Source organism: Lathamus discolor, chromosome W (assembly GCF_037157495.1).
Source record: "Lathamus discolor isolate bLatDis1 chromosome W, bLatDis1.hap1, whole genome shotgun sequence".
Lineage (NCBI taxonomy): Eukaryota > Metazoa > Chordata > Aves > Psittaciformes > Psittacidae > Lathamus > Lathamus discolor.
The window spans coordinates 386,586-401,475 of record NC_088908.1 but is presented as its reverse complement, the minus strand read 5'-3'; the positions used below and the strand labels follow the sequence as shown (position 1 = coordinate 401,475).

The following is a 14,890-nucleotide window of genomic DNA, read 5'->3' as shown; positions in this document are numbered from 1 at the left end:
AATAGCATTTAAAACCCATTCATGTTTCCTGCTGTGGAACACAACAAGAGTTCACTTTGCCATGGGATATACGAAAGGTAGAAAGGTATTTTAACATGGGGAGAGCTGCTTCTGGGTGTTCCAACACAGATCGACGTGGTCAGATTTCCTCTTTAAGAAGGGCTGTCTCGACTGAGTCACAGTTCATAATGTATGTTTGTGATATCTGGCTCTTCTTTCTGTTGGGGGGGTCCACTATTTTATTTCTGTATGTTATCAGATGAGTATTATTCTGAAAGGTTAATAAATATAATAATTTAAATAAATCCATATTACCTTTTTTATCCTTATGAACAAGTAAAGAAAGAAATGATAATGATGCACAAATGTATTCCAAGAGTGGGCTGGATCCTCGGCTGGGCTGAGGAAGGTGGTGAGGCCAGGGAGGAAGAGTGTTTATTTGGGAACATTTCTGCTGTCCCTGCCCAGCACCCAGATAACCTGATGAGCACAGTCCAGGCGCTTGTCCACCTACACGTGGTCCAAACCTTGACAGCCCCTTCTGTGCCCACATTTGCACCCATCTCCCTGGGCGCCAGTGGGATCCCCCAGCCCAGCACATCCTCCGCATTCTGGACAGCTTCCTGAATTTCCAGTCTCTGGCAAAGAGCAATGAGGATGTCCCACAGGTGGCAATTTTGAGTGTTGGATCGCTGTCACTCAGCACAGAGCACGTGCTGTCTGTAGCTGCATGGCAGGCTGTTAGAGGAACGCTTGAGGCATCAGAATACCATTGTACATTAAACAAGAATGCATAATTAATAACCAAAATAAAGGAATGAATCACATTAATCAGTAGAAGATGCAATAAGCTGAGACTAAGCAAGGGAACAATTTAGCTCATACAGGAGGATACACAATTGACTTCCAAAGTGATTGTACTCGATGGTTTGCCCAGTAATCGTGTTAGTTTGCATCCATGGTAGTTCCCAGTGGGTGTAGTTCAGTCCCAGCCAGGCAGGGCTAGCTGAAGGATCTGGCAAGCCCCTGGCACTCAACTCTATTAACAGTGTACCCCACCTAGGTGCCTAGGGAACAAGACACCACATAAACTGTACCAATTCCATGTGCCTCGATCCCTGCCTCTGTTCTCCTCAAGACAAACAGCACGTAAGGACTCCATATCCCTCTGCTACTCCACCTTCTCCTCAGTGGAACTGCTCACATGCCTGGAGCTGAGTATGTGTTTCAGCTTCCACTTTTTTGTGGCCTTTACTGTCCCCCATTGCCTCCTTCAGTGATTCCACCCTCCCCTCGGCACTGCCTCTTCAGGATGAAGGTCTTTTCACCCACTATTACAAAGCTGACCAGTTCCAGGTGCTTTAGACGGCTGGAAGTTCATGGGTTCTCTGCGCAATAAAACCAGCAAGCCCTGTAGGTCTGTGAGGGACGTTCCTGTCACCCATGAAGGTAAATTTCTGTGACAGTGGAAACTGAAGAGCCTCTTGGCACAAGATGTTCTATGTCAGTGAGCCCCAGGCGATGTTATCCCGGGAGCCTGGTCGCTTCACCGCCCCCCCCCGCTACAGAAACGCTGGAGGTGCTACAGGCTCCTGTTAAAACCTATCCGCCGGGTCGGGCGCTGCAGTGAGCCCCGCAGGACGCTCCTGCCGGTCCGGTCCCATGCCCCACCTCTGCGGCCCCGCACGGGATGGGCACGAGCGGGGGGGGGGGGCAGGACGGGGCGAACGCGAGCGGGGCAGGGAGCGGGGCGCCTGGGAGCGGCTCCCGGGGCTGCGGGCGGCGGCGGGCGGGGGGCAGCGCGGTGCCGCGGCGGGAGGCGGGCGGGGGCCGGGGGCGGCCGCAGCCCCGCGAGGAGGCGTCCGCGCCCGGTCCCGGCTCCGTATAAATGGGCGGCGGCGGCGGCAGCGCTTCACCCGGACGGCGCCGGAGCTGCGCAGCGGCGGCACCGGCGGCCCCGGCGCGGCAGGATGGGCGGCGGCGGCGGCGGCCCGCGGCGGCCCGGTGCTCTGCCGCTGCTGGCGCTGGCGCTGCTGGCGGCACAGGGCGGCTCGGCTCCCCTCCAGCCCGGCGGCTCCCCCGCGCTCTCCAAGATCTACCCCCGCGGCAGCCACTGGGCGGTGGGTAAGTCTCCGTCCGGCCCGACGGCGCTCCCGCCGCGGCTCCAGGCGCCCCGTCCGGGGGGACGCGGGTGCGAGCGTCCGGCGTCCAACCGAGCGCCCCTGTCCCCGCCGTCGGCTCGGCGGGTGGCTGCCGGCAGAAGCGCCGGCTCCCGCCGGTGCCCTGGAACCGACGGCTCGGGGCGAGCGAGTCCCCGACGGGCGCCTCCCTGTACCCGCCGGTGCCGGGCGGGCTCTGTGCACGCCCCGAGGGCCGGCAACCCGCGTCCCGTCAGGTACTGCAGCTTTGACGTGTTCATTTGGCGGTGATGCTTCTACCGCTGCCTTTCCTCAGAGATGCAGGAGCCCGAAGCACCCCAGGGAGCTGCCGGCACCTTGGGAAGCCCTGGTCCGGCCGAAGCCCCAGGGCGCTCAGCGGGGGGCTCCTCCAGCGCTGCCTCTCACCCTCCCCGTCCCAGTAACCTCCTTTGCAACCTAAAGCCAACTATGATTTCAGTTTGATGACCATAAAGTACGGTATATCAACAGTGCACCCAGCTTACATCCTAGAAAGGCACAGGAACATAGCCTTACGCCACAGCTCCCGCATGGCATGTCAAGGCAGGGAACATCTCAAGCCTGCTTCTTACGGTTGGACTCAATGATCTTAAAGGTCTTTTCCAACCTAGGTGATTCTATGAGTCTCCATCCATTTCTTATTCCAGCAATCTTACTAGATGCCTGTCTCTAGCCCCAGGCACAATGCTTGGGTTTCTCTGCCTTTTCTCGGCAAGTTTTTCTCTGACAATGTAGAATAAAAGACGGGGGAAATTGTGTGGCATTTCCAGTTCCAGTTGTGCTTTGATATTGTCTAAGTCATTGCCTCCATGCTATCTATCAGTTTCATCTTCCAGCTGATGCTTGAAAAAAACAAATCTATATTGGTCTTGGGTAATTTCATGCTACCATAATTGTTGTTCCAGGGCATCTAATGGGGAAAAAGAGCACTGGAGATTTTCCTTATGCTTATGAAGAAGAAAATAAGACCCCATTTTCAGCATTACCTGAAAATATGAAGCAGCTGGAAGACTACCTGCAGTGGGAGGAAATCTCCAAGTATTTGCTACGGCTGCTGGAAAAGAGTGAAAATAAAAGTGCTCATATTGTAAAAGGAGGGCTTCCCTGGTACGCCAGGAATACCTGGGACACAGATGACAACAGCAGCTGGAAAAATGTAAGTGAGAAAAAACCTGCACAAACACTCCATATGTTCACTGTTCATTGTACGGTAACAGATCAGCTTCCTCTGGCTTGCAGGTTGTCCAGAAAAGCAGCAGAAATGCATCTTGCACACTAGTCATTCAGTAGAGTCTGCTCTCGATTATTGCTTTACTGATTAGTGATTATCTTGATTGCCCTATCCCTGGCAATGTTCAAGACCAGGTTGTATGAGGCTGGGAGCAACCTGGGCTATTGGAAGGTGTCCCTACCTGTGGCAGGGGGTTTGGAACTGGATGAGCTTTAAGGTGCCTTCAACCCAAACCATTCTGTGATTCTATGGTTATATATATTCTATATATTATATGTATTGTATATATTATATATATTGTAATTTTAATGGGTTAATTTGCCACTGGACATAAACTCAGATTTTAGTGCCTGCATTTCCTTCAAGTCACTCGGTTGTTCCACTCTCTTCTTTTCCAGCACCTCATGCCCATTTGGCCACATCAGCACCCAGCTGTGTATTAATCCAGTAAAAATAAGCTGGTGTGAAAGCCAGGTGTGAGTATAGTGGGCAGGAAGAAGGCAAAGTGTGGTGTGTATAACAGCACATCACATTGCCTGTCTCCCTTGAGTGCTGATCAGAGGACAGAGCATCTGGGTTGGGGAGTTTCCTCTGTTCCCAGCTCTGGCTTCTCTTCTTCCCTCAGGTTAATGGATTTACCAGCACTATTTCACAAGATATCAAGGCTTTGGACCAGATTCACCCCTGTTCTTTTGAAAAACCCTATAAACTGCCCTTGGAAGTGTATCAGTGAGGCTTTAGAGAAAATAATCAGGGCCTAAATGACACAAAATTGCAGAATTTACTAGAAAACTCCTGCCTTTATAATGCCTCAGGTACAGTCATGGTGATAGAGGTGCAGTGGTTTGAAATAGAATGCAAAGGTTAATACAGCAACTTAAAGACATTGGCGGGATGATTCTTTTCTTCCCATATTCTACTGCAGTATGGTGTAATTAATATTCCTCCCTCCCGAAATGCTGGTGCGCTGAAGTCAGTGAGTATTTGGGGTTTGACTTGAATATGGGTAAGAAATTAAAGCCGATATTTAAGTCTCTTACACCACTAATACAAATGCTGTCCATAGGTTTCTTTCTGGCTACAGCTTTATGACAGTGACACTTGCAGTAACAGTGATTCTTACTATCAAAAGAGGGAACTGTGTCATCTTCAGCTCTGCAGTGGGCAGCTTTGTCATCAGATGAGACAAATCCCATTGTGCTATGGAAAGAGGGAAATATTTTGACTTTGAAAAGTATTTGGTAATGAATTGTACTTACAGAGGCTGAAAGTTGCCCCCGGTACGTGTAAACACATCCAAGTGTGTGTGTTCTTTTGCCCTGCATCAATAGCCACATTTTTGTGGTCAGACTTTGAACATATACGTGGAATAATGAGATTATTGCCTTAAATATCCAGATTTCTCCAGTGATTAGATTTCTACTGAAAACAGGGTCTTCTGTGTGAGTAGGATATATAACGACTTGCAGAAGCTCAGTTTGCCACCGAACCTTGAATATCCAGCATTAAACAGTTACTTTGGTTCTATCTTGAAGTAAAACATAATTGTGAGAGTAGTAGGTACCCTGTGCTTTCCTACTGCTGGACACGGATACCTGATTACCTGCAGCCCAGATAGATAAGGTGTGTTTTCTTGGTTTTCCTTTGCCTTCAGAAAGTAAAACCCCAGCCCCTGATGGTTAAGCTTTGTGTCTGCTTGAAATCTGTCTTCCAGATGAAGATCCGAAGATGGGAAGGAATGTGCTTTGCTTTTCTTCAGGGCTGTGATAAATATTTAAATAATGATCATTATTATTTTTAATAGAGGAGGCCGTATTTATGAAGATGTAATTCTGGTGCCTATGAATGGCAGTCAGAGGTGTACACAGGATACAAGAGCATTTGGATTCTGTAGCTCGACTCTAGATTTCCCTGGGTGTGAGGGGTTCTGTGTTGCACAGGCTTTGGTTAGACATCCCCCTTATTTAAGGTGCTGCTGTCCCACAGCTCACACAGGGGCTCCATGTACAGGAATGGTGGATGTCGCTGTTTGCCTGAGGGAAGCAAGCCGGTGATGATGGTGTGGTGCACGTAGGAACCTTGTACTTGGCATTAAATACTTCTCCAGCCATACTGTGTTTGAGTTTGAAATAGGAACTGCTCTACGAGGAGTGGGACACTGTAGTTCCAGTGGGCTACTGCTCACTGTGAAATGGCTTTTTGGATTGAGGCACTGAAATGTGACCAAAACCCAGTAAATCATGAACCCCATCATTAGCTGATGGAACAGCCATCCCAGGACCGGATCACCAGCGAGGGAGCTGTGGGTGCTGTTTGTAGGCTGAGCATGCACTTGCAGAGGTGCTGACCGTGAGTCCCTGGCTGTGTGTGTGCAGCTCTGTGCTCCCATCCACTGAATGGGAGTGAAGGCAAGCTGCGTTGGGAAGATGTGGACGATGAGGACTTTGCTTCATGGGCTCGTTCACATGTAGCAGATTTAATTCAAGCTCTGAATTGTAAATTTAAGAACAGAAATCCCCCATGCTAAAGGCTACAGAATGAAATACAGACACTTAGCAGAAGTAAATGCAGAAATGCGCTTCGGGTAACACAGTTCAGGGTCTTGGTTGTTAGGTCAAACTCATTCAGTGCATTATTCACTACTAATGGCCACACTGTGCTGTACATTTCTCTATAATAATAATAATAAAGTCTTTCTAAAAGACTCATCCAGAGTAGGAAAGGTGCAGTAACACACAAATAGCCCACAAAGCCAGAGGAATTAGCATAACAGTTCTGAGAACTTGGCCTACAGGGGTGCACCTCAGTTAATGTCTCCTGTTTTCAGTTATTAGCAGGCAAATTAAGATCTTGCCTGTGAATAAATGACAGTTAAATTAGATAAAGATCAGAAAGGAACTCTCTGCTGCAAGTTAGACACTTGGTTTACACTAAGTAAAAGTAATGGAAAATAAGCTTTAAATTGTTTCTATGGCTTGGCTTTTTAACACTAATGAGGCAGTATATAAATGAGACGGCAGACAGAATTCTTTGGGAGGATGACTTCCCTCATGCTTTGGCAGTTGGTTATTACACTAACCGAGACAAATGAGGTCTATTTTGGAAAGATTATTAGGAATGTGTTTGCTATGTGAATACGCAGAGCAAGGGCTGGTTTGGACAGATTATTGGGAATGCACTTGTTATGTGAACCACGCAGAGCAGATCTATACTGGGCTTATTAACTTAGCGAATGACTTTCTCCAGGACTGTTCTATAAATAATATTCTTCTCTTTTGATTAGATGATGGACTATCTGCTTCAAGTTGTGAATACGAAAGAGAGCACTCCAAGCTGAAAGAAGGTCTCTAAATCATCAAGAAATGGAATACTTTCAATAAGAGACTATATTTCGCAAGCACTTAATTGTGTCAGATAATTAACAAGGTCTCTTTTCTGTAAACAAGATTTCCTTGGTGTAAAATACCTAAATACACATATTCTTGTATGTTCAAGCAGTGACTAAACTCTTTACTTCAAGGCTGCATTTTCTCACTTGAATGGCTTTGATATATTTAATTGTCATGGAAGGGTCTTCCAATTAATGATATGACTTATCTAATCAGTTCATCTCTTAGCTCAAAACTAGATGACATTTCCACATTCGCAATAAATAGTACAAACAAAAAGGCTGACTTTATACTCTCATTTGGGTTAATAAAATGGAAATTGGCTGTGCCACAGCCAGTCACAAAGGAACAACAGAATGATTCATTCCGATTGAAGCTCTTCTCCAACTGAATTGCTCCCTGCTCTGTAGTTTTTTGTCATTCGGGGGGAGCTGACACAGCCTTCCCAAGGTATGGAGTGTGTGGTGTTCCCCCACATGCAGGCAAGCAGGGAGATCTGCTGGAATACATGCTGCCTCCTGGTCTGACTGGAGGTGATGTGGCAGTGCAGCATACCCACCACACGTCCCTAGCCGTGCGTTAGCAGGTCCAGTACCACTGTTACGTCCCCGTGAGACTGTAGCAAGAGTGTTGCCTCCCAGGAGAACAAGCTCAGCATAGAGCAGAAGCAGAGCTGGATAAAGAGGTGACAGTGCTCAGCACTGGTGAGGACACCCCCTCAGTGTTTGTCCTGAGCATCCCAGTACAATGGGTACATAGACAAACCAAAGGGACTGCAATAAAGGGCCACAAAAGGTGATTCAGGGGCTTTTCCATCGGAAAGGCTATGGCTTTTGTTGGACCAGGTGGCTTTTAAGGTCTGTTCCAGCCTGTATTCCATGTTTCTATGGTTCTATGAGCTGTTCAGCCTGGAGAAAAGAAGGCTCAGGGAGTCTTACCAGGGAGGGTATAACGGAGAGAGGGCCGGGCTCTTTCCAGTGGTATCAGTGACAGGACCGGGGCAGTGAGCACCTCTGAACATCAGGAAACACTTTGTCACTGTGAGGGTGACGGTGGAGTCTCCCTCTTTGGAGCTATCCACAAGCCACCTGGACACTGTTCTGGGTAACGGGTGCTGGGTGACCCTGCTCGAGCGCAGGGCTCACACGGTGACATCCACAGCCCCTTTCCAGCCGGGCCGGTCAGAAGTGAAGGGGTGAAATGGGGCAGATGCGCTTCTTTGCACACAGCTGGTGCAAACGGCCCCGGCCCCGCCGCTCCTGGGCAATGCCCCCCCACAACCGCGCCGGAGCCGGCGCCGCGGCCGCCCGAGGTGAAGTTCCTTCCGTGTCCACCAGGCGGCGCCCTTGCGCCACAGTCGGTGCCCGGCCGGTCCCGGCAAAGGGAGCTCACGTGCGCCCCGGTTCTGCCGCCGGGCGGGGGGATCCCGGCTCAGTGCAGGGCCCGTTCGGGCAGCTCTACCCAGGTCCTCTGCCACCCGAGTGCTTCGCCAGGACGCCCGCAAAGCAGAACCCTCTGCCTCAGTTGCCCTGCACGTAAAATGGGGCTCCGCCGTCCCGCAGACATCACCAAATAAACTGGAAGGGTCTCCCGAGCCCATCCGGCAGGGATGGAGGGTTGGCCGTGGCCAGAGCCAGCCGTGCGCTGCTGGAAAGCAACTGAGCTGGACTCCATGCCAGACCTCTCCGTGGCTTAAATAGGTCAGGTGTCTTTGCAAGTCTGCTTGAGTTCTGACAGGATTTTGAACGGCGGTGGGAAGGCAGAGAGATCGGAATACACGTTCTGTGAGAAATGGTACCCTCGAGACAGAGTTTCATGATGGCATTTTCCGGATAATCATGTATTCAGAGATCTTCAAAGCCCTTTATGCTGTCTTCTGTCCCTCATAGCTCATAGCACTGACCTGTGCAAAGCTTTACACTTGTGTGTGTTGAGCCTGCAATTTCTGAGCTGGGCAAAGGCAGCCAGGCCTAATGGAAAGCCTTCTCACAAACAGAGGTCTGTCTACCTGTCTGTGTTTCACATCTTAATGAGAACTTACCCGGGATTAACCTCATTTGCCAGTGGAGACATTGCTACAGGTGAATCAGCTGCAGAGATGGCGAGATTCTACTTTTCCAGAGCTTTGCAGCAGATGCAAACCGGACGATTTCATGTATAACATAAAGGAATGTGTGCCCATCCGTACTGTTCCCAACGAAAAAAGCTGACCTTGGGAAAACTCTCACAAGTGCTTACAGCTTCACTCGCCAAACCCTACGCACTGCCACAAGTCGCTGTGACCACTGACAAACCCTGTCCTACAAGTTCACCTCTCCCCAAAGGTAACAACGTTCGCTGCCTGCAACTGCCTCCTTGCAAAGGAGTGCATTTCTTTGCATTTCCACTATTTCTTTTATCCGTGCTATTATTCCTTATTCAGATGTTGCAAAGAATACAAATACAGACACTAAAAATACTTCCTTGCTAATACAGTTTAAGCAAAAGAAGAAATAGATCACTCAGAACAGGGCATGCTAATAGCCTTAGCAAAGTTGGAGTAAAGAAGTGGTTAAGGATCTAGATGATTTAATCCACTTTTAAGAAAAGGTTTTACAGTGAGCAATTAGATGCTGTTTAAGGAATTAATCACTAATGGGTCATTAACTCTGACTGCTATTGTACAGTTAACAACCGGAGGCAGGATTATTAGACTCAGCACCCAATTAAGGAGAAGATATTTACAACAAAATGAACAAATGAGCTTTTAAAATGGAACGGGACGGTTTGAGGGAAGTGTAGGAGCACAGAGAAGCAGGCAGGGCCCGAGGGAGCCCTGATTTTCTTCATGCCTCTGTCCCTGTCTTTCTTTGGGCAATATTAACCTGCCTGTGCCCACTGCTGCTTGGCTGTTGAACTCATTGTTTTTAGCAATAAACTCACAGCTTTCCTGGAATGACGGGACAGCACAGTTTATGCATTACAGGGTTCACATGTGCAATCCATAGCAAAAAACCTGCTTGATGTGTCAGTAAAAGAACAATCACCACAGCTTGAGGTTGTCTTTCACTCCTTACTCCCAGGACTGTAATGGAAGCGAGGATCTGGTTTGTTTTCTGCTGTCATACTTTTCTCTAGTGTTAGTCCCCAAGCACCTCAACCAAGCAACAGTGCTGACAGCACTGATCAGAAAGTTGGGAGGGGGGGTTCCAATGTCTTTACAGGCTCAGAAGATCTGGAGGCAGCAGAGAGGGAGGGCAGGGCTGTCAGAATGGGGAAGAACATCACTGACATCTCGGGGGGTTATTTGCTCATCAAGAGCAATAAGCACAGGCAGGAATCGGGCGCCAGTTGAACGTGCTCGCACGCAGGAGGGTTTTGGGCATCAGAGCCACAGCTGGACCACAGCCGAGTAATGACAAGAGGGATTGTTCCCATGGCGAGGAGGAGGAAGAGTGCGCGGAGCCTGCGCCATCATTCGTTAGTGTGCGTCGCTACTGACGCAGCCCGGGGTGTGCGGGCACTTCTTGAGCACACCAAGAGGCATCCTTCCTTTGTAGCACCCTTGGTGATGCCAGCAAAGCTCACCTGGCAAAGGACCGCTGGAGTGAGACTTGAGCCCAAAGAAACAGTTTTTGTTCTTCTCCTGTTTCCCCCTGAGTTTACTGAGGCCTCTCCACAGAGTTAGCAAAGTACCTCCCTGGTTCTGAGAGCAACAGCACTTTCTTTCCCTAACAGCAGGGCACCTTCTTTGCCAGGGAAGCAAAGAGCAGTGTGCTGGGAAGGCTGGGCACCACCATGGCCGTATGTACAGTGGCCGTACACCATGGCCCAAGCAGAGCTACATCCCCCCTCCGTTCAGTGGGGAGCACTCGCTGGGCCTCCCTGCACCCCCCAGAGAAGAACAGGGAAGAGAAGCCCAGGCACAGTGTGAGCTCTGCCCCAGAGGCAGGTTGGATCTGCAGGGACGCTGGGGAGAGAGGAAAAGGCATTTCAAAATAGAGGGATTCCTATTATTATCTGTAAAAGAAGCTCTCCAGACAATAGGTGGGGGCTGCTGAGGAGAAGGCTGTGAAGGGATGTTTAGAAACTGCTGTCTAAGGTTAAAAAGCTCTCTGAAGTGAAGCTGAACAAAGCTGACATACTTGTTTCTGACAGGACTCTTAAAAGATACGCACAGATTGTGAAAATATAATTAGACGCCAGCCTTTGTCTGGCCACAACGAGTGGGAAATGGTGAAAGGAGAGGTCTCCCAGTCTGCATTGAATCATCCCCAGGACACAATGAGGGCACTTGTGCATCCTTCTCTCTTCCCTAATGAGAAACGTTAATTGCCACAACCTCCAGAGTGTGTAGAGCACCCTGTGCCCAGCGGAGGAGAAGGGGTGTTTCATTACAGCTTCTCAGCCCCATTACAGGCAGTAACGGAGATAATGGAAAAGAAAGATGCCACAGTTTTAGTTTCAGCAGCCTGGCGATGGGCACCGTGCGAGCAGGGGAGCCAGCTCAGCTCAGCACCGTTCTGGCCCCTGGGGGCTGCACGGGGCAGGATGCGCCCTGTGGGCCCTGCTGACAGCTCCATGCTCCCGGTGCCCGGCAGCTACTGCCCATCTCCCCCAGCCAGGCCTGTCCCAGCCCCCTGCGGTCCCCGGCAGCTCAGACCTGGCCAGAGCAGACCGTTTGGGTGCACAGCACCACGCACAGCCCTCACACAGGATGTGCCATGTGAGGGTGCAGCAAAAGCAGAAAACCCTCCCCAGGTAATGCAGGCCTCGGTTTCCAGCCACCTTACACAGCTCCTCACCCTACTGCAGCTTTTATTGCAACTAAAGTGTCCAGCCAAGGAGGGAGAGCAAAGATTGTTTTCTTTTCTAAGCTATGATCAGGCCCCTAACTCGACAGGGCACGTGGAAAAGGGAATTAAAAGGACCACAAAATACAAAGCAAGTCAAGGCATGGGGGAAAGGCTGGTGCAAAGGACATCCCTCTTTCACCTGGCTGTCCACAGAGCAAGAGCAGGGCGAGGGTGTCCCTTGGGCGTCCCAGGAGCAGCATTCCCTGCGGGTTTCTCCTGGGGGCCGAAGAGGAAGTTCAGATTGTCTGCCAGGGTTTGCCGATGGATTGGATGTGCTCCTTGGCCTTCAGCCGCAGGGCGGCAATGCTGGTGTTGCGGGGGTCTGCCTCGTCCAAGGGGAACTTGTCCACAAATGTGGCTCCACACTGGTATGGCGGCGGTGGCCCCATAGCCCCCAGCGGCTGCAGAGCGTGGGTCACTGCTGGAGAGTTCAGGAAGGGCGGTGGGGTGTAGGTGCCGGGCAGGCTCTGCGGCGAGGACACGAAGCCGGGCAGGCTCTGCAGGGCCGTGCTGCTGGGCACGGGTGGGCTGAGCCACGTCTCCAGGGGCAGGTTGCTGCTGAGAGGACCCATGGGTGTTGCCTGTGGCGAGCGGTTGAAGGAGAGGATGGGTGAGTCCTGCAGCTTCATGGAGGTCACTTCCAGCTTCTCCTGCCGCCTCCACTTGGCCCGTCTGTTCTGAAACCACACCTGCGGGCAGAGCGGCGTTAGCCGGGATGACACCGGGCGGACCGGCTGCCCCCGCGAAGGGCAGAGGCTCTGCCCCGGGTGCAGCGGTGCACACAAAGCAGAGCGAGTGGAACACACGGAGCGGCAGCCGGCGGGGCAGGGGGGCTCAGCCGCGCTGCCCCCGCGGGCTCGGCAGCCCCGCAGCCCCGCGCTCGGCGGGGAGCCCCGCCACGGGGAGAGCAGAGCAGCATGAGCCGGTGGTGCGGCCGGCCCGTCCTGCCTCCCCTGCCCGCCCGACAGTGCCTGCCTGGCCGCCCTCCTGCCCTGCCCGTCCGGCTCAGCTGCCCGCAAGCCGCCGCCCGGGGTCACAACCGTTTCGCCTGCCCCGGGCCGGGTCATGCCAGCCAAAGGGCAGCGGCCGCGGCTGCCGGATGGAGAACGGCCCCGCGCTGCAGCCCCGTGGGGCCGCTCTGCACGCACCGGTCGGTGCCAGCGGTGCGGTGCCGGGCTGGGCTCGCGGGCCGGTGCTGCTCCGGCCGCCGGGAGTGCGGCTCCACGCCGGGCCGGGGGCTGCCGGCTCCAGGAACGCGCGGCTGTGCCGGGCCAGGCCATGAGGGGTTCCCGGGGCCGGGGGCTGCCAGTGAGGGCATTACCTGGACGCGGACCTCGGGCAGGTTGACCTTCATTGCGAGCTCCTCGCGGCTGTACACGTCGGGGTAGTGGGACTTCTCGAAGGCGCGCTCCAGCTCGTGGAGCTGGTACGTGGTGAAGGTGGTGCGGTTCCGCCGGTGCTTCTTCTTGGGCTGCTCCTCGTCCGACGGCTTCCCCTCGCCGCCGCTGCCGGCGGGCAGCTCGGGGCTGGCGCTGCCGGGGCAGTACGGCTCTGGCGGGGGAAGACCGGGGTGTCACCGGGAGGGCGACCTCCCCGCCGGGCGCGCCCGAGGGCGAGCCCCTTCGCCCGCCCGCCCCCCGGCGCCTCCCGCCCGCCGCGCTCACCTTGGAAGCGCTCGGCGCGGGCCTGGGGCTCGGCCGGCGGCGGCTCCCCGGTCATCTTGGGGAGGCAGTGCCGGGCACCGCGCCGGTCCGCCTCCTTGGCGCTGCCGGCGCTGCCGTCGGGCGGGAAGGGGCCCAGCATCCCGTCCTCCTTGGTGAACCCCAGGATGGCCTCGATGCTGTGCAGCCTCGACGGGTTTCCCCCGGGGCTCCGCGCCGCCTGCGCGGACAGCGAGAAGGCGCCCTCGGCCATGGCGAGCGGGGCGCCGGGCGGGTGCATGGGGCTGCCGGCCCGGGGCCCCGGCACGGCGCTGCGCTCCCGCCCGGCCCCGGGGCGGCGCGGGCAGCTCTGGCACGGCGCCGCCGGGCGGGCTGTGGCCTCCTTGGGGCGGGGGAGGAGTGCCGGGGGGCGGTGGGTGAAGGGGAAGGCGAGGCCCCCGCGCCACTCGGCACGGAGGCAGGGCATCCCCGCGCCCCGCCGGCAGGGCCCGCGGCCCCCCCGCCCCGCCCCGCCGACCCTGGTCCCGGCCCCAGACGGCGCCGGGCGATGCCATCCAGGGCCCTCGAGGCGGGGCGGGCCCAGCCCGCGGCTGCTGCCGGGGTCTGCTCGCGGCCGCGCTGCCCGCCGAGACCCGCAGCCGGGGCCCCGGGGCCGTGCTGCCGTCGGAAACCGTCGTGGGACCGGCGGCTGCCGGGCCCCGGGGAACCGGCCGGGACGGGGCGGGAGCCGCTTGTCGGGATTGCGGCGGACGGTGCCGGGAAAGCGGCTCCAGGTCCACGGAGGGGCTGGGGAGGGACGGGAGAGCGGGAGGCCGGGGCCAGCTCTCGGTGGGGCTCAGCCCTGCGCTGCTCTGCGGGCTCTGGGAGCTGCTCGGAATTTCTCCCACTTAGCTCCAGCCTAGATCCGTCCCTGGCATTTTCTAAGTGCGTCGGTTTCATGGGCAGCCTCTCGAGATGACATGCAGGAGGATGCCGTGGCACTATCCTGTGTCAAATGCGAGGGTAAAACGCACTGAGGGTAAAAGCTGATGCTCTGGTCCCCTGCTGGGCTCTGCCCTGCACCGCGCCGCCTTCAAGACCTTGTGAAGGTGCGTGCTGGCTTTTTTTGCGGTGGATGGATTCTGCAGAAGGAGCTGGGCTCAGCCTTCACAGGTGTGGGGAAAGCACTGGCTTTCTAAGGACACTTTCCAAGATATTGGTATGGGACAGACCCTGTGGGGAGAGCTGGCTCTGTGGTCTTGTCCTCTTGGACAGAAGTAGGGTGGGAGGCTGGAGGGCAGGGCATGGCTTCATGGGAGACCACAGAAGGCTTTTGGAGGTAAGGCAGAGAGCCAAGTCCCAACCCTCCCTTTGTGCTTGGCCTGATGGAGGACTTGGACTTGGCACAGTACTTAACCAGGCAATGGCCTCATGTCTCCTGCCTCCAAGGTCCTCCTTCCTGGAGCAGTATTTATCCCGCTTTTCTCTTCAGTTTATCACTTTTTCATGGTAGCACTTGCGAATTCCTCTGCGGCACCAAGTGAAGTGACAAGCACAGTAACATCCAGAGCCTGCACTCAGCTTTGAAGATTCTTCTGTTTCAAGCCCGAGGAGAGTG

The 14,890-nt window shown here is 54.1% G+C and overlaps 2 protein-coding genes across 2 annotated transcripts; one reads left to right on the top strand and one right to left on the bottom strand.

Moving 5' to 3' along the window:
- Window positions 1–1,443: 1,443 nt before the first annotated feature.
- On the top strand, window positions 1,444–7,076 carry LOC136004423 (uncharacterized). Its single transcript, XM_065660910.1, has 4 exons — window positions 1,444–1,449; window positions 1,569–2,124; window positions 3,083–3,333; window positions 6,692–7,076. Exons 1-4 carry the CDS (start codon window positions 1,444–1,446, stop codon window positions 6,743–6,745), a joined length of 867 nt encoding a protein of 288 aa, XP_065516982.1. The 3' UTR covers window positions 6,746–7,076.
- A 4,792-nt stretch (window positions 7,077–11,868) lies between these two features.
- On the bottom strand, window positions 11,869–13,619 carry LOC136004331 (retinal homeobox protein Rx2). The gene is made up of 3 exons (XM_065660754.1): window positions 13,297–13,619; window positions 12,954–13,183; window positions 11,869–12,321 (listed from the first exon to the last, which is right to left on the bottom strand). Exons 1-3 carry the CDS (start codon window positions 13,571–13,573, stop codon window positions 11,869–11,871), a joined length of 960 nt encoding a protein of 319 aa, XP_065516826.1. The 5' UTR covers window positions 13,574–13,619.
- Window positions 13,620–14,890: the final 1,271 nt, after the last annotated feature.